We start from the raw sequence: 26,321 nt of genomic DNA, 5'->3' as shown, positions 1-26,321 counted from the left end.
CCCAGTTTATTATCCTTGGTGGACTGGAACATAACTTTTGCTTCTTCCATAGTCTTCGTAATGGCGGCTTTTTAGCTTTGGATTTCTAAATTAGAAAGTCTAAAAAAGTTTGATTAATGTTAATTCGCTTCTTCTGAAATCTCGCATCTTGTGGTCCCATAATTCCAACTTTACTTGTTGTTTTTTTTCTGCCTTCTCCAACCTGGATTTTTTATCCAAATACTATCATCTAATGACCAGACATTCTTAACCGTATGTGGGAAGAACTTGATTATCGTTTTGACGACTGTAAGGAGATCACATCAAACTGCACTGAACAGATATGAAACTAAGCGAGTTTTTATTTTATTTGGTGAAGATTTCACATCTCCATCTTACTTTGTAACTTTTCTGTAACTGGTTAAAAGTGCATCATGACTTTACGAACACATTGTATCACTGTTAAGCTTTTAGGAATTTTTCTTTTGATGTTGAGTTTCTTACTACTCAAATTATTCCTTTTAAGAGAAACTGTTAAATTTAAGACTACAGTATATTAATTATTATTGTTTTATACGTAATTTTGTATTCTCATTGTTCTTTAACAAATTTCCTTCGTAATAATTCACTTAATTTTTTTTCTTAATCACCGGATAACGTTGAGATAACCGACAGAAAAGTTGCGTTGCGTCGTGAAAGAGTGAAAGCGTCTTATCGAAACTCACGATATTGAGGTACAACAAGTTACAACGAAGAAAGAAAACGAAACTCAACGTAAAAACGATCGATATAAGGATCGTTATTGCTACGTGCGGTAAAAAGGAAAAATATCGTCTTGTGTAAAGTTTCAGTTTTATTGGGAACGCCCAGAAGCGGCGGCCCCCGGATGAAAAGAATCTTATTTTCCCAGGGTAAAGAGACAGGAGGTGACAATGCAAGAGAAACGAAGAGAGGAGGGAACGGATCTTATGTAAGCCGTTTAAATACTGTGTTATAGTCCTTTTTTAGTTTATTTCAATTTCACCAGTCAACCTGAGAAGATATTAAAATTAATTCATAAAAGAAATTTTTAAATATGTTTAAAGTAATTTGTGTTATTATTTTTTTCGCGGGGTTGAGTGTTTCAACAATTAATGCACAGGTAATATTATTATTTTTTTCTTTTCTTTACTCAATTACCCTTCAAAGTATTAACTTTCAATTATCCTTGACTACACCTTAGAAAATAATCAATTCACCATAATTTTTTGTAATTACCACATTTCACAATAATAATTGGTCCATTTTAACATTGTAAGATCCCGTTAAAAAATTTTTGTTATTACCCAGATTCAAAAATGTAAAGTTCCTCCATCAGCACCAAAGAACATCGAGAAAGTGATCAATAAGTGTCAAGATGAGATTCGTTTGGCAATTCTCTCCGGTAAGAATTCTTCAAAGGAGTTGTGTAACGTCTTTTATAGGACGAGAAAATAAACAATTTCGTCAATTAGAAAGTTAATTAATTAAAATTTTTTTTCAACGTTTAATTTTTTTATGATTTAGAAGCTTTAAGTGTCTTTAATTTCGATGAAATTCTTCGAGAAGATGCTAACAAGACTGAAACAACAACGAAAAGCTTTAAAACAATTTCGAGGTCAAAACGTCAAGTTTTTACGGATGAAGAAACTAAAATAGCTGGGGTGAGTTTAAATTTCTTTTCTCTGAATTAACTTTCGTTGTTATTCGTTGATAATGAAAAATGAGGGTTATCACGAAACGTGGAATTTCTCTTTAGATATTACGGAAAATGTGTTATTGAAAATGAAGGTTTTTGCAAAAAAAAAAATTGTTACCACGCGACATAATAAATGATAATTTGCAATTTAGAAAGCGAACCTAAATTGAATATCGCAAAGTAGAATGTGTCGTAAAGCGTATATTAAAACGTAATATCTAATAATCATTAATTAAGGAATCAATTAATGTTTTGAAATACAAATTTTAACTTTTTAATTTATAATTTTTTTTGTTACAGTGTCTTTTGCATTGTGTTTATAGAAGAATGGGTGCCGTAAGTACAACAATAAGGATTTCTAAACAATTTCTTCTCTAATAATCCACTTTCGATTTTTTTGTTCTTTTTTTAAGTTGAACGAAGTCGGTTTTCCCACAATTGAAGGATTAGTTAATCTTTACGCCCAAGGAGTAAAAGATAGAGGTTATCTTTTGGCCACTTTACGTTCTGTTGCTACCTGCTTAACCGATGCCAAAGCTAAATATGTAAAAACTATTGAGTCTTTGCAAGGTATCGAAATTAATTTAGGCAAAAAACTATTTTAAATAATTTTATTTTTATTCTAGAGAATGGAAAAACTTGTGCTGTGGCTTATGATGTTTTCAACTGCGTTTCGGATAGAATTGGAGAATATTGTGGTCAATCACCGTAAAGAAAAATTAAGAAGATAACATCATAAAAATATTAAGAAGTAAATAATAAGATTAAGATATGAAGTAACTTATTGTAATTACAAGAAAAATACATTGTAAATAAAAACAAACTCTACACATTTTTTTATAAATAAATATAGCCTTCGTCTTTGTATAATTTTTCTCTCTTTAAATCTGTCACATTGTGTTTGTTACAGTTAGTAAAATATATATTTTTTTAAATGAGATTTCTTCTACACGCGACGTCGCGCCTTAATTTCGTAGTGTAGGTAGGATAAAGGCGCGACGTACTGTCTAGAACGGAGCGTATTAATTCTCTATGTACATACACAAAAACATTGTGATATTGTATCTATCAAGTAGCTATTAAGTAACTCAAAGTCATGCAACCAATACACTTAAATTGAAGGAAGAGAGATACACATATACTTTTCTCGAGTCTGAGGGCTGAGATTCATTTCAGACCGATCTCAAGGAAGCCCCTCAGACAGGAATGATAGGTATTACTTTTGGAATACAAGATAAGGACAAAAAAAATAATAAATGAAGAAAATCAGAAAAGAAAATACATATTCTAAGCAAATTTTATGCTCCCTATTTAATACCTAGACTAATAGAATATACATGACGGTGTATAACCTCCAGATCTGTCACAAATTTGTTTAAGTCTTCCATGGGTTAATTTGGGAATTGAAAGAGTGTCCTCATTATCAAATCAACGTTGTTTAAACTTTGTCAGCAATGATGATATTTATAAGATATATCTTGGAAGTGACAGAAATGATTTTGACAAAGCTGGGAGTCTTTTGATTCATTAATGAGATTGATTTCTTATTGTCAGAAAAGTATCCTGGATGTTCTTGATATTTTATTGTATAAACTATAGCAGATAATGTGGATTCGTTGTTACAAGAAGCCACAAATACTATATAAAAAATGACTGGTTTGTTAAACAAATCTAAACTAAAATTCATACTAAGGTTCAGGCAAAGAACGGCAAAGAATTCAGGCAAAGTTCAGTGTCTCTATTAAATATTTTCGTCAATTACTTTTCCAAATGTGTATCCAAGAGTGATAAAAAATACAAGAACAAATAAATATAAAACAGTAATATACGGCCTAGAATTGAACGTAAATAAATGTAAAATCGTGGTAGTAAGTAGAGAGGAAATAAGAAATAACTCGAAAGAAATGATATGAGTACTTGGGCAGTATAATATCACAAGATGAAGGGATAGATTTAGACAAAAAATGCAAGAATATGGAAAACAAACAACGTATATCTCCTAAAAGAAGTCTCATAAAGAAGTCTCTCCATGGAAAGCTAAACTACTAAAATTGATGATTAAGGTATAGCGTAAAAGCAAGAGTTAGGTTGAATTGGAGTAAGAGGAAGAAAAAGGAAGCAGGCATTTCCTTCTTGTCCATCTGGTAGAAAATGTAATGAAGGGAATAGCAGTTGAAGAGATGAGGAGGTGATGAAATGAGATGAAGAATGACTGTAATAAAAAGTCACTCGGAAATAATGTCCCATGGGCGAATTTCTGAGACGAGGGGGAAAGGTTTTAGTCGATCGGCGATCCCAAAAGACTTTGGGATGGGTTGGGTTGGGTTTTGGACAACGTTTGGTTGAATTAGCCAAGAACCGGAGGTAGTAGAAGAGGTTAATGGAGGAATAGGAAATAGATTTATCCGACCCCACCAGCTAAAGAATCAAGAGAAGAAGAAGACATTTCCAAATAATCCGCCAAAAGTTCTGCTTTCTCTGTGTTGTTAAATATTCATGCGTGTGTCAGATTTTAAATAACATCTTAGGTTCTTTTCTCTTATCTTCTTCAAGATAGATTCTTCAAGACCTCAGAACCCATACAAATTGGTTTCGGTCTAGAAAAGACTTTCCCTATATTCTTGAACAATTTTTCCCTGAAGTTGCAACTTTCCACTCGTTTTTTTCAGAGTGTTGATGAAGAATAATGAAATTTTAATTTTATTGCTTCAAAGAGTCCTCTTAGTTTTAAAAAATTGTCTCCCTGAAAATCATCTTACATGCACGATTGGTTGACTAATATATACCTCATTATGGTTCATCTTGCAATGTTAACATCCAGCTTTCCTCCTAGCACTTCGATGGTCTTAATCTTAATGCGTTTCCTTTTTTCGCAATTTAGAATTAGAAATTTTAATTTTTTAAATTTCAAAAAGCAAATTGAATTGAAAGTTTATTTTGGCGGTCAAAGACATTTAAAGAGACGAAGACGAACAAAGCCCGGCAACATTAATTACCACAAATAACTTTTATCAGATTCCACTTTAGAGGTCGATTGCCACGGTTTCAAGCACTTTTTATTAACATATCACCGTCAAGAGTGTCGCAACTGGATGTACATTTTTTCCTTTTCTATCGTTTTCTAAAAAAAAAAAACCAATTAATACAACTACACAACAAAATATTTATAATAACATTAAAGTAGAAATTATCAAATCATTACAAAAAAAACTTTTTGTATATTATATACAAAGTTTTTTGTATTGATCTGAATCAAAAAAAAATGATAAAATCACCTTGTTTTATAATTAATTGCGGTATAATTATAACGTTTGCAGTTAATAAATAATGTTTAGCAACCGTATCAAGAAAAAAAAAGGAAAATGAAATAAGATATTGCATCTGTAAATCTTTTGCAAGTACTGTGTAATTCTTCCAACATAAATTTTGCGTGCACGTCCGTGGAAGTACGCTTATTCTTTTTGTAATTTTTAAAAATAAAAGTTAATTATGATAACCGGCGTATGTTGTGTTTAAGTTGTGGGAGAATCAAAAATGTGTCATTGTTAAATAGCAACAATTAACACTAAATTACTCTTAAAAAGGTTTAGATGTTTTTAACCTTCTCAAATAAGATTTTTAACCGAAAAACCAGGGTTAATTGGACGGCCTTGTTTAAATTTAAAAAGAGGATATTACAAAATCTGATTAAAAAAACACACTTTATCTCAAAGTAGTATCGACCTATTGTATACCTGTATGCCATATATACATAATTACAAAGACCTACGAACAAATCCAACTCGGACAATACCATATCGTATCTTCGTAACCATTGTTTTTGGTTATCGCCAAAATTTTGATGAACGTGTTCCATTTTTTTCCTTTCATTTTTTATATTCTTAAAAACATTTATCTTTTTTTTAGCTTCTAATAATTCCATCAAAATCAATTAGCAAAGATATCTAAGCATCATTGTTTATTTATCTAAGTCGTTCCCGACAGCCATTCATTAATCTCAAATGAGTACCTCAACTAAATAATCCCCAGAAGTGCTAATTGCAACCATCGGACCGAAGAATCGTAGTGGCCTGGACTGCACAAGGCCATCATTAACGATCTTTACGCTTCAAGAAACATCTTCTTACTTTAAACAATGAATCCTCAAAAACACCCAACCCAACATCGGGTGGTGATTCCCCACTATTTCGATCGGGACACACTGAAAATATATAAGTACCACAAGAAAATAATTTTTTTCAAGTCGTTGTTAAACCACCAAACTTTTCTGTTCAACTTTAAGTTGTTAAAGTTTCGAAAACTCAATGATTATGTGGAAGTGTTAATTAAATCTTTTTAATCCTGTGTATTTAGTGTTATATATCTTTAAACATAAAATAAAACAATGAGGTGGAACAATTTATTGGTGATTATTAATTTTTTGTTGGTGAAAAAGACATTTTCAGCGGAAAGTGATTACAACATAGTACAAAGTGATGGTTCTTTCGATTTTCGGTACGATAACCCGGATTCGTTCCATGAAAGTCACGGGAATAGGAATAACGTTGTTAAAGGTGTTTTTGGGGGGAGAAGCCCCGCAACAGGTTTGTAACTAATTCGATAAAATCAAAGAAAAAATTTGTATGTTTTTGTATCAATCCAGGAGGAATTGATTCCATCGAATACACAGCAGGAAAAAGAGGTTTTAGACCAAGAGGAAAAAACGTTGTTAGAAAATACGATCTTGGCCAAACTCCCGTTGGTCCAATTGGTAATAAAGACGATCGTTATTTTGATCCTTATGAGGATCCTAGTTATAATTTTCAATTTAACACACCGACTTATACCAGAAAAGAAGGTAAATTAAACGAATTAATTTTTTAATTTTGATTAATTTATTTTTGTTAGGTGCAAATAGATTAGGAGATGTAAAAGGGACTTATTCGTTTTTTGATGATGTTGGTGAACGGCACGATGTGGAATACATAGCAGGAAAAAATACAGGATTTCACGTAAAAACACCTCACCCCGATTCAAATTTAAACGCATTTAGACAACCTTATTTCCAAGATCCACGAAAACCCTATTTGAGAGGGCGAAGTTTTGTACAACGAGGTTTAGATGGAAGTTATCGTTTTGCGCACGTTGGGCGAGATCAAAGAAGAACAGAAACGAGCGATGCTGTAGGAAACGTACGCGGATCATACACTTATCGAGACGATAAAGGAGTTCAACACTCAGTACATTACATAGCGGGGCCTAATATAGGATACAGAGTCTTGAAGAACGTTAAAGGCCCTCATCTCCCAACTTTTTATCCGTTTAATTCTCCAGATATCGTCCCGCCGGATTTTTACGACCAAAAAGATGCTGATTTAGAAGTTTTCACGGAAGCAGCTAGTTCTTATGTGACGCCTCCCGCAAATCGGGATGGTGATTATTATCCGGATAATACAAATCAAGTCGATATCAATCAAAGCACAAAAAGACCAAGTACTCTTACACCAACAGGGGATGAAGATGAAGAATTATTTAATGATTTCTTTGCTAATGGCAAACCTGGAGGAGCTAAAAGACCTCAAAATAGACCAACAGCAACAAGACCAAATTTTGGAACCACGAAAAGACCCGGATTCATAACTAGCACCGAAAAACCAGATTATGGAACCCCAACTGAGCATCCAACAACAACGGGAAGACCTCCTTTTGGATTTGCAGAAACTGGAAGACCGGATTTAGATGAAGATGCTGCTTTTGACGCAGGATTTGGGTCAAATACTGGTACAAGAAAACCTACTTTTAGTACAAAAAGACCAAGTTATAATACAGGAGGGCCTAATTATAGCACAGGAAGGCCAAGTTTTACTACAACAAGACCTAATTTTATGACAGGAAGACCTAGCTTTACTACAAAAAGACCTAATTATAACACAGGAAAACCTGATTCTGACACAAGTATTAGTGTAACAAGTTCAGGGAGACCACCAACAACTTTTAGACCATCTTCAAGTTTTAGACCATCATCAACGTTTAAACCAACAACATCCCACGATTTATTTCCATCAACAAGTACGGGATTTCAACAAAGACCGACTACCTCACGCCCAATAGGAGGCAGACCAAGACCGACAATCGATGATGGATTAGGACTAGGGGAAGAAGATGACGAAGATATTTTTGGTTCAAACAAACCAAAACCATCATCATTTTCAACGAGTTCGGGTCGTCCACAACCCACATCTCCAACATATTCAAGACCGTCATCTTCACGCCCCGGATCAACACGTCCAACAAGTCCTGAAGAAGAAAAACCTTTGTTGCAATTCGATTTAACTGAAGTTGAAAAAGGAAAGTTTCACACTTTAGTAACGAATTTGGGGGAAACTCTGTTTACGGTTCCTCCGGGTGTCTCGGTGAGGGCGCATGTGCAAAATATCGATTTAATTCCGATTTTTGCGCGATCCCCATCGCCTAGTGAACAATATAACTCGGAAATCGATGATGAACAAGAAAATGCGGAAACTTCGAACGCTCCTATTGCTGTTATAAAAAGTACAATTAATTCAGCACCAAGTACAACTTCCATACCAAGCACAACAAAAAAATCTGTTAATACAAGAACGGCGAGGCCCGATTTAAAAGAAAAAGATGACGATGAAGACGATGATGATGATATAGATATATTTTAATTTTTTTCTTTTTAATTTATTTTTTTTTTTGTAACATTTTTAATTTATACTGTAATAAATGAACTTTATAGAAGAAAATACGTACTTGAAGTCGTTCAATTCGTTTTTTGAACTCAACCTCAATTATGTAGAAAAAAAATTTCCACATTTTAAAAAAAATCGTAAAAAATCAAATTCTTAAGATATCTTTATGAAACATTTCCACCTTATAGAAGAAAGTGCGTACTTTTTCATAAACAAAACCGTATTTGAATATTTCAATTCGTTGTTGAGATAATCATTTTTGAAATCAACCTCAATTATTTAGTAAAAGAATGGTGTACATTATTTTTAAAAAATTGGGAAAAATCGAATTCTTAAGATATCTTTATGAAACTCTCCCACCTTATAGAAGAAAGTACGTACTTTTTCATAAACAAAACCGTACTTGAATATTTCAATTCGTTCTTGAGATAATTATTTTTTAACTTAATCTCAATTACGTAATAAAAAAAATTGTATACATTATTTTAAAAAAATCGCAAAAAATCGAATTCTTAAGATATCTTTATGAAGCTTTCCCACCTTATAGAAGAAAGTACGTACTTTTTGATAAACAAAACCGTACTTGAATATTTCAATTCGTTCTTGAGATAATTATTTTTTAACTCAACCTCAATTACGTAGTAAAAAAAATTTACACTATATTTTAAAAAATCGTGAAAAATCGAATTCTTAAGATATCTTTATGAAACTTTCCCACCTTATAGAAGAAAGTACGTACTTTTTCATAAACAAAACCGAACTTGAATATTTCAATTCGTTCTTGAGATAATTATTTTTGAACTCAACCTCAATTACGTAGTAAAAAAATTTACACTATATTTTAAAAAATCGTGAATAATCGAATTCTTAAGATATCTTTATGAAACTTTCCCACCTTATAGAAGAAAGTACGTACTTTTTCATAAACAAAACCGTACTTGAATATTTCAATTCGTTCTTGAGATAATTATTTTTGAACTTAACCTCAATTACGTAATAATAAAAATTATATACATTATTTTAAAAAAATCGCAAAAATCGAATTCTTAAGATATCTTTTTGAAACTTTCCCACCTTATAGAAGAAAGTACGTACTTTTTCATAAACAAAACCGTACTTGAATATTTCAATTTGTTCTTGAGATAATAATTTTTGAACTTAACCTCAATTACGTAATAAAAAAAATTGTATACATTATATTAAAAAAATCGCAAAAAATCGAATTCTTAAGATATCTTTACGAAACATTCCCACCTTATAGAAGATAGTACGTACTTTTTCATAAACAAAACCGTACTTGAATATTTCAATTCGTTCTTGAGATAATTATTTTTTAACTCAACCTCAATTAAGTAGTAAAAAAAATTTACACTATGTTTTAAAAAAATCATGAAAAATCGAATTCTTAAGATATCTTTTTGAAACATTCCCACCTTATAGAAGAAATTACGTACTTTTTTATGAACGAAACCGTGCATGAATATCTCTATTCGTTCTTGAGATAATAATGTTTGAACTTAACCTAAATTTGAATAAGAAAGAAACGAAGTTGCCAGATCGTTTAAATATACTGATGTAAATAGATAAGTGATTAAATAGATAATATTAATAGTATGACTTCAAAATATTTTGTTTGTTGTATTCAAAGTCCACACATTATTTTTATTGCAATTGCCCTTGACCATATCCTGCGATTAATATCTAGGATAAATCAAAATTTAAACGTGATCTTTATCTCTCGGTACACGTGAAAACTTCATTCTCATGAAATTCCCATGATAAATTAATTAAAATCAGATCTTCAATTCATAAAGTGAAGAATGTGTAACGCAAGAAAGAACTCAACCTTGGGTGTGGTGAATTTTATTTATTTCTTTCGTATTTGATATAAAGTACATACGAAAGGTGACAATGTCGGCGTCTCTCTCAAACTCAATGTAAGAGACGACCAATTGAGAAATGTAGCAAAGAATGAAAAAAATGCGTGTTGATGTTACTGTTAGAATGCGTGGTATTGCGAACCTCGCCCTTATGCCTATTTTAAAATGGTTAATTTGCGTTAAAACGAACTTGTTTGCCTTTTAGATTATTTATGCAAAAATTGTTGTGCCGATGAGCAAATACAGATGTTATGTAGATCATGAGTATAAATTGAACGCGTTTTTAATAACAAACCATTATCGATCTTGAAGTAGTTCGGTAAAGGTAGAGAAAAAGATGGCACTTTTAGCTGTAAGTAGTTTCATAAGCAAACAGTTATTTTAATAATTATTACTGCCGTGATAATTTAATTATAACAAAAATAAAAAAATTGCAGCTGGTTGTGTTGGGAATTAGTTTCTATGGAAGCTCGGGATGGGAACGTCTCCCAGAAATTCCGAGTGGAAGAAGATCAGAATTTTATGTTCTTCATGAAAGTGGTCAATACAAGTATGGGTATGATACTGGGAATGGAATTGCTGCCAAACAATCTGGAGATGCAGCAAATCAAGTTGAGGGGCATTATTTTTATAACACACCAGAAGGGAAGAAAATTGATTTACAATATTCAGCAGGAATACAGGGATTTGTACCAAATGGATTAAAAAGTGGTAAAATATGTTATTGATATATTTTTTATTCTATAAATTTGTAATTTTTTATGTCACCAGATAATCAACAACCTCCTTCACCATCAACTCCCTCAGAAAACAAAAATACTTTAGCTTATGGTTCTTTAAATACTGATGGTTCATATAAATTTGGGTTCAAAACCGATGATCAATCAAGAGATGAATCAGGCGATGCTAATAATAATGTAAAAGGAAATTATTCTTATAAAAATTCAGCAGGATCCCATGACTTATCTTATGTTGCTGGGTCAGAAACTGGATTTAAACCAACTGGGGGGAGTTTAGCTATTCCCAATGGTCTTCCAAGTGCAATGAATAACATGTCTCCAATTAATAATAACCCAATAGGATCTAATCAACAAGCACCATCTCAAGGAAGCAACACAAATACTTTAGCTTATGGATCTTTGAATCCCGATGGTTCTTATAAGTTTGGATTTAAAACTGATGATCAATCAAGAGATGAAGCAGGTGATGCTAATAATAATGTACAAGGAAGTTATTCTTATAAAAATTCAGCAGGATCTCATGATTTATCTTACGTTGCTGGGTCAGAAACTGGATTTAAACCAACTGGGGGGAGTTTATCTATTCCAAATGGACTTCCAAGTGCAACGAATAACATGTCTCCAATTAATAATAACCCAACAGGATCTAATCAGCAAGCACCATCTCAAGGAAGCGACACAAATACTTTAGCTTATGGTTCTTTGAATCCTGATGGTTCCTATAAGTTTGGATTTAAAACCGATGATCAATCAAGAGATGAATCAGGTGATGCTAATAATAATGTACAAGGAAGTTATTCTTATAACAATTCAGCAGGATCTCATGATTTATCTTACGTTGCTGGATCTGTGACTGGATTTAAACCAACTGGGGGGAGTTTAGCTATTCCAAATGGACTTCCAAGTGCAATGAATAACATGTCTCCAATTAATAATAACCCAACAGGATTTAATCAGCAAGCACCATCTCAAGGAAGCAACACAAATACTTTAGCTTATGGTTCTTTGAATCCTGATGGTTCATATAAATTTGGATTTAAAACTGATGATCAATCCAGAGATGAATCAGGCGATGCTAATAATAATGTAAAAGGAAGTTATTCTTATAAAAACTCAGCTGGATCTCATGATTTATCTTACGTTGCTGGATCTGAGACTGGATTTAAACCAACAGGGGGGAGTTTATCTGTTCCAAATGGACTTCCAAGTGCAACGAATAACATGTCTCCAATTAATAATAACCCAACAGGATCTAATCAGCAAGCACCATCTCAAGGAAGCAACACAAATACTTTAGCTTATGGATCTTTGAATCCCGATGGTTCTTATAAGTTTGGATTTAAAACTGATGATCAATCAAGAGATGAATCAGGCGATGCTAATAATAATGTACAAGGAAGTTATTCTTATAAAAATTCAGCTGGATCTCATGATTTATCTTACGTTGCTGGATCTGAGACTGGATTTAAACCAACTGGGGGGAGTTTAGCTATTCCAAATGGTCTTCCAAGTGCAATGAATAATATGGGTCCAATTAATAATAACCCAATAGGAGCTAATCAGCAAGCACCATCTCAAGAAAGCAACACAAATACTTTAGCTTATGGATCTTTAAATCCCGATGGTTCTTATAAGTTTGGGTTTAAAGCTGATGATCAATCAAGAGATGAATCAGGTGATGCTAATAATAACGTACAAGGAAGTTATTCTTATAAAAATTCAGCTGGATCCCATGATTTATCTTATGTTGCTGGGTCAGAAACTGGATTTAAACCAACTGGTGGAAGCTTAGCTATTCCTAATGGTATGAAAGGTATACAAAATAAAATCTCGGCTGTTTCTAATTCACAACCAATTTCACAAGCAAGAATTGGCATGCCAATACAAGATACTAAATTTAGTCAAAAATTTGGAAACTTAGTCGTTCATACTTATTTACCACCCAGTAATGAAAAACATAAATTTGGGTATATTTTTGATACAAACCATTAAATAATTTTGTAATTATTATTTATAATTATTTAGGAATTTGTTTTTCTTATTTATGATTATTGTTATTGTGTTTTTAGATATAATTTAATCTCTCTTGTACATTATTTAATAATAAATTAACAAATTCGCTTTATAAAAAAAATTGTTTTTAATTCTTTTGCAACAACTTTTTTACCAAAGCAAGCTCATACTTTGGTATAATATAATTTCAAACATTCCTTTATAACCTCAAAAAGTTTCATTTCTTAGTTTATGGAGAAAATAATTTTTTCAGTATCAACATAAAAAAACAAACTTTGATGATGTAATTTTTTATTTATGAATTTTTTTGATGCATGATTTTTTTGTGCAATACTACAATACTAGATGATGATCCTTTCATTGTTTATCATTCCAATGAAATTATTTTTTGGCAAGTTTCTGCAAGACATAAGGTTGTGGGAACAGAGCCGACGGTTGATAATAAAGCAAAGGTTGTGGATATTGGTACAAATACTGCGTTTGATACGCCGAGTACAATAACGGAGTCTCATACGTTTCTAACAATAAATGTCTTTGCGGTCTTTTATTTTCTTCTTGTTGTTCCTGTTGCGGCAGCTGTTGTGGCAGTTGCTGCAGTTGTTGTTCTTGCTGTTGTGGTTGTTGTTGCAATTGTTGTTCTTCATCTGGACGTTGTTCATTCGGGAGATCTAACGCTCGTGCTTCCGGAATCAAAATGGGCTTGGCTTTTTCGGCTTGTGGTTCTTCTTCAGCGAACGTCGTCGCGAATAAAAATCCAAGGAGAATTATCTATAAGTAATTAATAATGTATTAATAATATTTATTAATCGCTTAATACATACGTATTTCATTTTAGTTGATATAACTTTTGCTGGTGTTCACAAGAAACTGATGCCTTTTCAGATACTTTGTTGAGTATTTATACCCCTACCATGTGGTATTACAACCCCTCTGGGAAAAAATTGGCATCCTGTTGCGATGGGAAGTTGATCGGGTGGCATTTTAAGACCTGCGAGACGGCTTTGGATCTCTATCTTCTTATTGTACCAATGAATACCTTTGCAGTACCAGTTAGTATAAAAAGTTGAAGATAAAAGTAAAAGAAAATCCTAGTTGGATTGGACGTTGGTTAATTCCACTCAAGTTCTTAACTAAAATCGATTTTATTGATTACAAGAATCTTGGTGATTAATAATTTTATGTTAAATCCACTTAATTGATTTATTAATTTAGATTAATTTAATTCATTTAGAAGAATTTGCTAAAATTGAAGACATTTGATCTTGGTGGGATGTTCGTTTACCCAGAACAAGTTTGAATTTTTACCATTTTCGAAGCGACTCCGGCTCCGTAACTACATACGATTCCGAAGGCTAATAGGCGAACGATACACCAGAAATAAGAGTAAAAGAAGAGGCCATAAGTCGAGCAAGATTTCAAGGACAATGTCGCATCCTTCCAGGTGTGTAAACCATAAAAACGACATCATAAAAACAAATCTTATTAAAACGCACCATACAAAGACTTAACATTAAAAATAAAATGTTTCGACCTTTTTTGACGACTAAAAATAAAAAAAGAAAAAAATTATAACTGTACTTTTTCGAATATTACACCTTGTTACTTCTTGTTATGAAGCCACACTTGAATAGTTAACGATCATACAGTTACTTGTATCTCATATTTAGGTTAATGGACTTCTCCGACAATCTCACGGTTGATTTGCCGAGGTTATATTTAGGAGATCGTAATAGTCACGAAGAAAGAGATGGTGAAAAATATTAAAATGGATCATTTCAAGTGGAACATAGAAGTGGACATCTTAAGATTAGATTGACTTCAACCCAAATGATTCTGCATATTTTTTATTATGACCTCATTTTTGTTGATTTTTTTGTACAACCGATTGCAAATCTTACTCGAAGGATCCCATTGGGGTTATTATGACAGTAAATTATTATGTCATCTAGGATCTACTGTTTTTTCTGGGTTTGAACTTGATGGAGGCATAATTTAACCCATCGTTCTCGCGTAATCTTACAAGGTGTGACCTTAATAAGTTCTAGACCTAATCCGAAGTAGTTTCTGAAGCTGATTGCTGTATGTTGTTGGTAAAGGATTCAATAAGTCGATTAATTAGTCTATTAATTGGATAACGTTTGTCTAGAACGCAACACCAAGCTGATTCAGCATTCTGATTTATCAAGAGGATTATCTACTAGTTAGAGTAGACCACTTTAGAAGGAATTTTATAAAAAGTGGTGGTGGTAACGAACAAATTAAGTTAATTGACACAAACCTGTCATTGAATTAACGTACTTGAAGCGGATTTCAAAAACTAGATAACTTCGTGGAGTCTTTTTTCTCAGTTTGTGATTCAGACTCTGCACATAATTCTATGACTCTGTTCTACTAACTAACTAGAATCTATATAATAGGTAGCCTAGAATAAGCTGTGATAGAAGTATTTATGGAACCCGAAGCAGTCAAAAGCACTCAGAAGCAGTCAAAATGATTGTTTTTAATGCATATGTCCGGGTCAACAATTTTCCAAAAGGTGGCAACACTGATTATGTTTAGTAAACAATGAGTTGAACCAATTTTATTTGACAAGTCAATTTTTATACCGAACCCCAAACCTATATATGAAATATCTACCAGAGCTATTAACTTAGTTCTAGGTATTGTATTAGTTATAGTTTTAATCGTTATGCAGCGCTAGACCAAGAACTAGAATCCAAAAGTTCTAGGTCTAATGTTAGTTCTAGTGACAGTGCAAGTTTAAAACTTGAAGTAACACTATACCCAGAACTAGAATCATTTGGGTTTAGCCGTCTTTAGAGACGTGTGGCTAAACCCAAATGATTCTAATTCTAGATATAGTGTTACATAATGCAAGCATGTTACACCAGTATCTTTGATAATTCCTCTTTCATTAATGGTGAGATGCAAAACAGACAGTATAAAGACTCCAACTCTGCCCATACAGTTGTTTATGTATTGTAATCATCGGGAGACAATAAATATACAGGGTGATTCAGTTTTTAATCGGGAAACTTTACTAGGACGTAGTACTTGGCAAAATAATACAAGTTTTTTATATAAACATAGGGTCACAACTCTTTTGTTTTTGAGCTATGAGCTGTCAAAGTTGAGCCAAACATTTAGATTTTATCTTCTATTTCAGGAATAAGTAAACCGTAGAATTTGAAAATTTGTACGTATGTACAGGGTGTCCAAATTTCGATGGGTTTGCAGGGTATCTCAGTTATTATGAAAGATAGAAAGTTGCGGTTTTCGCGAACCTGAGCTACTTTTTTGTGAAACTTACAATGGCGCAAACCAAATTTTCATAGCCTTCTTCGTTTTTGATATACAGGGAGTGTTTCAAAATTTACGATTTTCAGACATTTCCTGTATCTCGGCTATCCGGAAACGTAAAAACGGGTTCTAATAGATTTTTTCACGTAGAATTCAATGGTGTACGTTTAATTTTTCTAGTCATCACGGCTTTTGAGTTATAAAGAGTTAAGTATTTTGGAAGTTGAGTATTCAGTATTTGAGTTGTGTTTATAACTCAAAAACAGTGATGACTAGAAAAATTCTACGTGCACCATTGGATTCCACGTGAAAAAATCTATTAGAACCCGTTTTTACTTTTTTACTAAGTTTCCGGATAGCCAAGATACAGGAGGTGTCTGAAAATCGTAAATTTCAAAAACTCCCTGTATATCAAAAACGAAGAGGGCTATGAAAATTTGGTTTGCGCCGTTGTAAGTTTCACAAAAAAGTACCTCAGGTTCGCGAAAGCCGCAACTTTCTATCTTTCATAATAACTGAGATACCCTGCAAACCCATCGAAATTTGGACACCCTGTACTACTGGTTAATACCTTATTTTCAACCATACCTCAAACTTCCCCAGCGCCCTCTAAGGGAGTGAAATTCACAACCCCTTTGATTTTTTTATGACAACTTTTTAATGCCATGGAATATTAACATAAAAAAATATGGGTTGTAAAGCTTATTCATTATTGGTACTTTTTTGTCTCTTTAATTTTTTCCTTAAAGATAATAGTTTTGGCGTAAAAAAATAAAATATGCTACATTGCGCTGTAAAGCGCTGCTACTAATAAGGAAATTTTTCTTTATAGCTGGCTATGGAAGTTGTGCACTTACTAGGATCTAATACTAACTAAATAACACTAATTAATTGTGATTTTCATAAGAAAAACCATAAATAAGAAGAACAAATTACGTTGCTTTAAACAATATTAAACAATTGATACTCTTGCTTAAAAATTATTAATAATCATCAACAATTATGAGGATTCACCGTAAATGAAACTTACAAGTTCTCAGAGCCAAGTTTTAGAATAATTTTACAACCCAACCCAACTTTTAGAATAATTTTAGCTAAACATGGCGACACATAGCGATACATGACACGACATTTTATTTTTTTACACCGAAACTATTGACTTTAAGGAAAATACTAAAGAGACAAAAAAATACCACTAAACAATGAGCTTTATAACCCATATTTTTTTATGTTAATATTCCATAGCGTTAAAAAGTTCTTATAAAAAAATCAAGGGGGTGGTGAATTTCATCCCCTTAGAGGGCGCTAGGGGAGTTTAAGGTATGCTTAAAAATAAGGTCTTAACCAGTAATAAATACGTACAAAGTTTCAAATTCTACGGTTTGCTTAGAACCGAAATACAAAACAAAATGTAAATTTTTGCTTCAACTTTGACGTCACTTTTGGCACGTACTACGTCCTAGTAAAGTTTATACAGGTATACAGCTGTATAATTATTAAATTAAGTGTATAATATTAAGTATTGTACGTCAAACTATACAATTTCATAGCTGACTACTGAATTTTCGCTTATTTTAAGTAACTTTACGAAATACGTGTCTTTAGTTATTTAAGTTTTTTATGAAAACGACAAAGTTTTTTAAAAAATAATAAGAGTAAGAAAAGTTTTAGAATTAAATTCCACATGAAATGAAGTAGTAATGTATTAAATCCGCCAAATGGTTAAAAAAATCTGTCAAAATTTAGGGCACCATCACCCTTAATCAACCATTTGAAATGCCTTAATTGAGTCAAATTTGGTTTTTCTAGCTTAATGTATTACGAAGATATTGAACTTTTTAAAAATTTAATAGCCAACTTTGAAGGCTTATAACTCCTCAAGTGTACAACTTAGTATAGAGGTAAGTTACGTTAAATCATCTTAATTTATTGTCCTCTACATATATTATTAGTTAGAGAAGATGACAAGGACAAGACTCCATCAATTCTGGTTGAACTGGTATTATAATAGTAATACCCGTATTATTTAATTTATTTTAAAGTTGTTTTTAACAAAAAAAACAAAAACGTATAATTAGAAACAATAACAATCAATTATCTAGGAAAAACCAACAAAGAATATTTGCTACGAAGAATCGCGGGCGTAGCGAAAGGTTCATCGACCAGTTCTTGCAAAGTCAAGGTTCTCCGTGAACTTAAAGACGACAAACTCTCCACGTATACTTTGCAAAAGTGATTTTAGAAAATCCGATTAACTATAAACACTACTTCATCTTCCCCCACGTTTTTGTTTCATTTTCCTGCCGTCATTTTACAGTTATTTAAATCTAGAATACTTTTTCAAAATCGAAGCCGCAAAGAAACTGATTTCAATCGATTCCTTTATTTATATTAAACACGACAGTTATTCGTGCTAAATACTTTCGTTTCTTTTGTTGTACTCGCTTATTAATAACAAAAATTAATCAATAAAAAAAAATCAGGAAGCGTTATCGTTTTGTCGATGTCGTAATTTATGGTTTTTTTTTGACTTTCTATGAGTTACGGTAAGAAAACGTTTTTGGAATTCTAATTTAGGTTTTTTATTTCTTTCGAAGGAGCACGTATTGGCCTAAATTTAGACTTTTTTTTTTTGGGGCTGTTTAATATGCTAAAGACGTTGAATTGAAGGGTTATATGTGAATGGAAATAAAGTGTTAAAAGAGAAATAAAAATTTAAATTGTAAAAAAGAAAGAAAATTTTTTATTTGGTTTAATTTTAAATGAGTTAATTTTTTAAAGGGTAAAAATAATAATTTCTCGGTTTATGTAACATCGAGATAAGAAGACGTGCTTGTAACGTTTCTTGCCCCTTCCAATAACGAAGAAGAGGTCGAAAACGACGAAGAAGTAAACTTCGATATCGGAGGTGGTTCCTTTATCGGGAACCTGTAAGAACGTGGTGGGCACAAAATTGTCTTCCGGCAGTTTTAAAAAGGCCGTCACTAAATATTTCACGGGCAGTTTCGATGAATCGATGTTTTGAGCCAAAACCTTTTTTGACCAGTACTATAACATGAAGATCTTACTTTTAGTAAGTTGATTTTAAAAGCAGCCTCTTTAATTCGTTAAAAACTGGTTTTTTGAATATTTTTACGGTAAATTTTTTTAGATTACGACATTGACATTGGTGGAATGTAGGCCGCAAACTCAAGAGAAAGAAGCCCCAATTTCTATTGAGTAAGTTCATTAAATAATTAATAGATTTAGATGATTTTCCCCCAAATTAGTTTTGTTTATAGTGATTGTGCTTGTTTAAAATGTGCTGTGGTGAATGTGTTATTAGAATGAATGGGGTAAGTTCTTGACAAAAAAAAATCCTACACAACCCTATTCTTGATTTGAATTTTTTTTCGTTCTAATTCCTTTCTTTTATTTTTATAGAATAGAAAAACACGAAGTCATAAAAATAGAACCAACCAACGATACAGTTACAAACGAAATTTTAAAGAAAATCGACGATATTAACCAAAAATATGGTTACACGAGCACAAAGGCACCCATTCGCAGCACAAAAAACGTGGAAATACCCCATTTTTACCAACATTCCTTTGATAGGCCGTTACCAATTCGCTTGGGGAACTTTTTGGTTGAAAAATTTCGGGGTAAATCGATTAGCGATGAATCGGATAAAATAAACGTCGAAAAACACAACTTTATACAAAGCCAGATGTTGAATAACGTAAAAGGGATCATTTTGAAGTCGCAATTACCCCCCTACATTCAAGGATTAAGCAATTTTAACCCCTTAGTTCAAAATTTGCCATTTTTAAACTCATTTATTCCATACAAAAAGAGCGAGAACTATGACAGCTCTGGATATATTAATAACGTCCCAAATATGCCTTTTAACGAGTACAAAGTGGATGGTTATCAACCCGATAGAGACATCCCCAAAAACACAAAACCCACGGAAAATGGAAACATCGGGATTTTTAATTATTTAAGAATACTTTTTAGATTAGACAAAAAGAATCTAACAGAAATCTCGAATAACTCAGAAAGAACAGGTAAAGAATATTACTTTTTACCACCACAACCCGGCAATAAACCCACCTTTATTATTGAAAGTATCAAAAAAGGGGTACAAATAGCAGAATACAACGAAAATAAATTTCATCCGTTTAATAAATCGCCCAGAAATTTAAACACAACCGAAAATCAAAGTGATAATGATGAATTAAAGCTTGAAAATGTTGCTAAAGTTTTTATTAATAACTCAACACTCACCCAAAACATTCGTGAAGGAAAAGCTGTAACAAAAAATAAAAAATCTTCATACAAAAACCTCCAAAAAAACGATAATAACACAAAAACGTTAAACCCGTTGCAACTATTAATTCAAACGCAAAATAAATTTAAGCAAACCACAACTCAACCCCCACCCCTAAGTGAGGATTTAAAAGATGTTATAAATGAGAATAATAAGAAAGTTTTAAGTAGGGATAATACGGGAAGTGGGATTTTTATTCATCGGATTAAAGTAAAGAAAGGAGGTGTTGCAATCGCGGGACCCGGAGGAATTGCAACTGCAGGAAGTGGAGGAACAGCTATCGTTGGCCCAAATGGTTATGCTTATACCCATCCGGATAGTTTAGCAATCGCTGGAACTGGATCAAAAGTTATCGCTGTCGAACCTAATGTTAGTCTTGCAGATATAATCAATGGAAATCATAAAGGAAGAAGGGTCGGGAAAGTTGTTGCTATTGGACCTGTTATTTATTACAATAAGGGATAAAAAGTAATGTTAAAAAATGAATTAAATCGGTAGATAGGCAACTGATTTTGCATAAATGTATAGTTGGTTGTATAACTATTAATAAATAATTTTAATAATTTTTTTATCTGTGATAAAATACTTATATTAAATAAAAAAGTATTTAAAAAAAAACATTTTTATTTATATTTATCCTAATTAATTGTAGATATATTATTTCTTTCTGCTTTTGCTGCAAAAATTAGCTTAAAACTTAAAATTAATTTCTGCATCTCTTTTTTCCACTTAGGTTTGGATCTTTTTATCAATCACCTCCACTATTAATAACAACTAATATCCTGGACAACTCACAATATCCCAATTACTTCTACGACTTCGCTCAAACACCAAACAAAATTCCATTAAACGATTTGCAAGATTTTTCAAAAAACGAAGAAGAAATTAAAATTTCCGATATACTCAATCAAAGAACTATGCAAATACAAAAACTCTTAGAGATCGACGAAGCGATTAAAGAAACAAACGCTAAAATAGCTCCATATAAAAATAATCCTTTATTGGATTATGTTAAAAATAAAAACACGATTCCAAAGGATAAATTGATACGGTTTAGGAGTAATTTGAATGGAAAGGAAGAAGATACGATAACGTTAATTTTGAAACCAGCGGCGAAAGCGGTGGCTGGTCAAGAAGGTAAAGCAATTGCTAATCCAATATCGAAAGCAATTTTAAGGCAGGGTACAAATGTTGATATTCTTTTCGAACCTGAAGCTGTAGCTATTGCTGGACCTGGAGGAATCGCTCACGCAGAAAGTGATTTGGAAATACATTACGAAGAAACTTGACTCTTACTCAAAAAGCCTAAAATTTGTATAAAATATGTAAATATTCATTAAAACCTTTTTAAATTTTTATAATAAATCCTATTCTTTTTTAAATGTTATCATAAAATAGAGTCTATTAGCTTTAATTTGAGATATATCTCATTATTTAACTCTTAAAAATACGAATGAGATTTGCAAATAACCTAATTTCACAAGATGTCATCAAAAATCTTTTTTTTTAGAATATTTTTATAATAAAACTTGTTCCTTCGTTTATGTTATTACAAAATAGAGACTGTTAGCTTTAAATTAGGATGTCCAAAAACCTTAATTTGTTCAAAAAAAGCTATATAGATTACAAAATCGATATAATCAAATAAATATTTTTTCGTTTTTTAATAGATAACATATTCGAATCGTATAAACAAAAATTTAAATAAACTACATTGAAGAAGAAAAATGTGGCGAGGTTAAGTAGTTTTTAACATTCAAAAAGCGTTTCAATTGGCCAACATTGTTGGAAATGTGCCTATTCGTTCGGTGCTCGATTTATCTCCCCGTGATTTATTCAAATTACTTCTTCACCTTGGTTTTTTGATGCGTAACTTTGCGCGTCTTTTGCGTGTTCTGTTTTGTTTATTTTTAGTTTATTTTTTTTAATTGACCGAGACACGCAGTTTAAAACAATTTAATATTATCTTATAGAAAAAAACAAGAAATTCCATATAAAGTTACAACAATTCCGTTTTATGGCGGAGCTCAAGGGCAAGCTCTTCAATTAGTCGAATCTTCGGATGGGATAATTTCTTCGAAAATCGTTATCTTACCGACAACCAAAAAACCAGAACTAGATCTTCAGGGTGATTATGAAATGGAACAACCTGGATTTGGGATCAAAGAACTGCATAAATCCGCGAATAAAATAATTAATTTGCAAGAAAAAAATCGAAAAAAAAGTTTTAATCGCGCGCAACAAGACGAATACGAAAACGAAATGGAAATATTGAACGAATATGCTAAAAACATCGCCGATTTACAACTTAACGGTGCAAGCGATGATTTTTTTAGTGATGATGGGTTAAGTGCTTGGTTCGACCGGAAACGGATCGAACAAGTTAAGAAAAAAAATAATTTAAATAGTACTCAAATCGAAGATAACAAGAAAAAAGATAACAATAAAACTAGTACTAATAATTTAAATGTAAATAATAGTATTAAAGATAATAAGAAAGATAAAAATAATAAAATTGACAATAATTTGAATATAAATAATAGTAATAAGGAAGATAAAAACAATAATTCTACGGATAAAAATAAGAAACAAAAAGAAAGTGAAAAGAAAAAGGAGAAAGAGGAAAATAAAGATAAGCAACCGGAAAAGGAAGAAGAGGAGGAGGAGGAGGAAGAGGAAGGTGATGCTGTTGTTGTTAATTTACCACCAGATGATGCTTCAGTTGCTGAAGCAAAGCCGGTTGGGCTTGCTGTTGCTGGTAAATATGATTTTTTTTAATTAATAAAAATTATTTCAAAATTACCTTTTAAATATCTCCTAGAGGAGTTGACTACCAACTGCCTCTCCATCTCTTTGGTAGTCTATCTGGTTCCGAATGACTTATTTGTAAGCAAAATTATCTGTCATCTGACATTCTACGGGGATAATGTGCCAAAATCTCTTGCGCTGTCTTCTCCAACTCATAATGTCCTTAATTGTAATGTCGCGCATTGGTCTCTAACGTCGGAGTTCTTAACTTTGCCCCATCTGGTCTTTTCCGAAATTGTCCTCATCTTGTCTTCATTTCTGCTACTCTTAACATGCTCTTAGATATTTAGTTACCACGCATTTAGTTTTTTGATTGATGTACTTTTATGCCATTCCATTGGTATTTCTGGCTGATATAACACAATATGAACCCTTTGTGGCCCAAGAACTCAAAAATTTTGAAACTTTGTGACAGAATTAAAACGCTATCAAAATACACTCGGTAAAGGCGTTTGTAATCAATTTTAGCAAAATAAGCAATTTCTGGAAGCCGTGTTTATTGAAATTAAGAAATGAAACTTATTTTAAATTGAAGCTTAAAGCTTTCTGTTTAAATCGATGTATAATAATCGTTGGGTTGAATTAGAAAAATATTGAGAAAAAGAGTATTGAGTTAAAACTAACATTTTCGTATAACCTAAAAGTGTCAAAAAAGATGCTAATTTAAAAATTCCTGGAAGCCGTGTTTATTGAAATTAAGGAATGAGACTTATTCTAAATTAAAGCTCAAAGCTTTCTCTTTAAAATGATGTATAATAATCGTCGGGTTGTATTGGAAAAATATTGACAAAAAAATTTTGAAACAAAACTTACATTCTCGTATAACCTAAAAATGTTAAAAAAGATGCTAATTCAAAAATTCCTGGAAGCCGTATTTATTGAAATTAAGAAATGAGACTTATTCTAAAATAAAGCTCAAAGCTTTCTCTTTAAAATGATGTATAATAATTGTCGGGTTGTATTGGAAAAATATTGACAAAAAAATTTTGAAACAAAACTTACATTCTCGTATAACCTAAAAATGTTAAAAAAGATGCTAATTCAAAAATTCCTGGAAGCCGTATTTATTGAAATTAAGAAATGAGACTTATTCTAAAATAAAGCTCAAAGCTTTCTCTTTAAAATGATGTATAATAATTGTTGGGTTGGATAGGAAAAATATTGACAAAAAAAATTTTGAAACAAAACCTACATTTTCGTATAACCTAAAAGCGTCAAAAAAGATGCTAATTTAAAAATTCCTGTAAGCCGTATTTATTGAAATTAAGAAATGAGACTTATTCTAAAATAAAGCTCAAAGCTTTCTCTTTAAAATGATGTATAATAATTGTTGGGTTGGATTGGAAAAATATTGAGAAAAAAAATTTTGAAACTAAACCAACATTTTCGTATAACCTAAAAGTGTCAAAAAAGATGCTAATTTAAAAATTCCTGGAAGCCGTGTTTATTGAAATTAAGGAATGAGACTTATTCTAAAATAAAGCTCAAAGCTTTCTCTTTAAAATGATGTATAATAATTGTTGGGTTGGATAGGAAAAATATTGACAAAAAAAATTTTGAAACAAAACCTACATTTTCGTATAACCTAAAAGTGTCAAAAAAGATGCTAATTTCAAAATTCCTGTAAGCCGTATTAATTGAAATTAAGGAATGAGACTTATTCTAAATTAAAGCTCAAAGCTTTCTCTTTAAAATGATATATAATAATCGTCGGGTTGGATTGGAAAAATATTGAGAAAAAAAATGTTGAAATAAACCTTACATTTTCGTATAACCTAAAAGCAATTTACCAAAAGTAACGATTTCTTAGTTCTGCCAGATTCCAAACATCTTCTTATTGTGTTTTTGGATTAGTCTCTTTATCATAGCAGCTTTCGTCATATTTGTAATCCATTCATCATCCGAGAAGTTTTCTTGTTTCGATCTGCACAAATTTTATTAATTTTAAAAATATTTCCTTTAATTTAGAAAACTATTCATTTACTATTATTATTAAAAAAAAGAAAATCGGAAGTTAAAATAGGAAATGATACAACACCCGCATTTCCTCTAATTGTTTACACTCTTCTAATCAATATTTTCTTTTTTTGTAGGAGCTGGAGGTGTTGCAGCAAGTAAACCAGTCGCGACAGCTGTAGTTGGTCCTGCAGGATTAGCAATAGCACGCCCAGTTGGAACCGCAATAGCAGGAGTCGATCCCGAACAAGCTTTAGTACCAATTTTTGCTCAACAATACGTTAAACCATCGAAAAAACGAGGCGAATCTAACAATAAAAAACAAATTTCTTCCAGCGATCTTTTAAACAAGATTATTTCGAAATATCATCAAATATAATAATTTAAATTATTTTTGTGTAATACCTTAAGATAATAATAAAGAATTAGGCTTTGTTTCCTTCTTTCAAATGTAATTCGAAAAGGCAAAAAAGATGATTACGTAATTGGGATAATTTTTTAACTTTCAAAAGAAGCGAATTAAACTTCCAAACAAAGAAATAACTAACTTGAAACAGTTACCATCGCCGTTTTACCACTTCATTCTGTTAATGTCTTAGGGAAAGTATAGAAAATGAAATGAATGGCGTTTTACATTTGTATTGTTGACTGTAACTGGAGTAGAAGGATCAAAAGATTTATTTCTATAGTTAATTTGCATCAAGAATCTTACGTAATGTTTCACAAAAGAATCAATTTTTATTTTTATTATTTATTTTAGTTGTAACCTTCTTTTAAAAAGTTTTGCAACGTTTAATCAATTAAAATGCAACAGATATTAAACAACGCGATATATGCATCCTTTTAATTTTTTTAAGTGAGTAATGTCTTAGGGCCGTTGTTGCAATGGACAACACCAACATTCGTCCTTGTTTGTCTGCTTTC

The 26,321-nt window shown here is 31.8% G+C and overlaps 5 protein-coding genes across 7 annotated transcripts; 4 read left to right on the top strand and 1 right to left on the bottom strand.

The window, feature by feature from the left end:
• The first annotated feature begins 771 nt into the window (after positions 1-771).
• On the top strand, positions 772-2,566 carry LOC111424889 (Odorant-binding protein 73a). The gene is made up of 6 exons (XM_023058614.2): positions 772-1,120; positions 1,309-1,402; positions 1,525-1,661; positions 1,997-2,032; positions 2,110-2,266; positions 2,323-2,566. The coding sequence occupies exons 1-6, from the start codon at positions 1,055-1,057 to the stop codon at positions 2,406-2,408; spliced, it is 576 nt and encodes a 191-aa protein (XP_022914382.1). The 5' UTR covers positions 772-1,054; the 3' UTR covers positions 2,409-2,566.
• Positions 2,567-5,892: 3,326 nt separating this feature from the next.
• Positions 5,893-8,463, top strand: LOC111424820 (uncharacterized). The gene is made up of 3 exons (XM_023058509.2): positions 5,893-6,279; positions 6,339-6,533; positions 6,584-8,463. The coding sequence occupies exons 1-3, from the start codon at positions 6,081-6,083 to the stop codon at positions 8,362-8,364; spliced, it is 2,175 nt and encodes a 724-aa protein (XP_022914277.2). The 5' UTR covers positions 5,893-6,080; the 3' UTR covers positions 8,365-8,463.
• A 2,053-nt stretch (positions 8,464-10,516) lies between these two features.
• On the top strand, positions 10,517-13,136 carry LOC111424900 (probable serine/threonine-protein kinase clkA). Of its 2 annotated transcripts, none has more exons than XM_023058625.2 (3): positions 10,517-10,620; positions 10,706-10,976; positions 11,040-13,136. In XM_023058625.2, exons 1-3 carry the CDS (start codon positions 10,606-10,608, stop codon positions 12,998-13,000), a joined length of 2,247 nt encoding a protein of 748 aa, XP_022914393.2. In that variant the 5' UTR covers positions 10,517-10,605; the 3' UTR covers positions 13,001-13,136. The 2 variants fall into 2 exon arrangements, with proteins under 2 accessions (XP_022914393.2, XP_022914392.2); XM_023058624.2 differs by having other exon boundaries at positions 10,706-10,979.
• A 159-nt stretch (positions 13,137-13,295) lies between these two features.
• LOC111424705 (uncharacterized) lies at positions 13,296-13,950 on the bottom strand. Its single transcript, XM_023058338.2, has 2 exons — positions 13,843-13,950; positions 13,296-13,789 (listed from the first exon to the last, which is right to left on the bottom strand). The coding sequence occupies exons 1-2, from the start codon at positions 13,849-13,851 to the stop codon at positions 13,403-13,405; spliced, it is 396 nt and encodes a 131-aa protein (XP_022914106.1). The 5' UTR covers positions 13,852-13,950; the 3' UTR covers positions 13,296-13,402.
• A 4,621-nt stretch (positions 13,951-18,571) lies between these two features.
• LOC111424698 (putative uncharacterized protein DDB_G0275317) lies at positions 18,572-25,832 on the top strand. Of its 2 annotated transcripts, XM_071196509.1 has the most exons (5): positions 18,572-18,867; positions 19,103-19,394; positions 19,473-19,540; positions 22,607-23,391; positions 25,535-25,832. In XM_071196509.1, the coding sequence occupies exons 2-5, from the start codon at positions 19,377-19,379 to the stop codon at positions 25,774-25,776; spliced, it is 1,113 nt and encodes a 370-aa protein (XP_071052610.1). In that variant the 5' UTR covers positions 18,572-18,867; positions 19,103-19,376; the 3' UTR covers positions 25,777-25,832. The 2 variants fall into 2 exon arrangements, with proteins under 2 accessions (XP_071052610.1, XP_022914100.2); XM_023058332.2 differs by lacking the exons at positions 18,572-18,867; positions 22,607-23,391; positions 25,535-25,832 and adding exons at positions 19,591-19,656; positions 19,745-21,251 and having other exon boundaries at positions 19,376-19,394.
• Positions 25,833-26,321: the final 489 nt, after the last annotated feature.

Source organism: Onthophagus taurus, chromosome 6 (assembly GCF_036711975.1).
Source record: "Onthophagus taurus isolate NC chromosome 6, IU_Otau_3.0, whole genome shotgun sequence".
NCBI lineage: Eukaryota > Metazoa > Arthropoda > Insecta > Coleoptera > Scarabaeidae > Onthophagus > Onthophagus taurus.
Note: the sequence above shows the minus strand (reverse complement) of the source record. Positions and strands in the feature narration are given on the sequence as shown.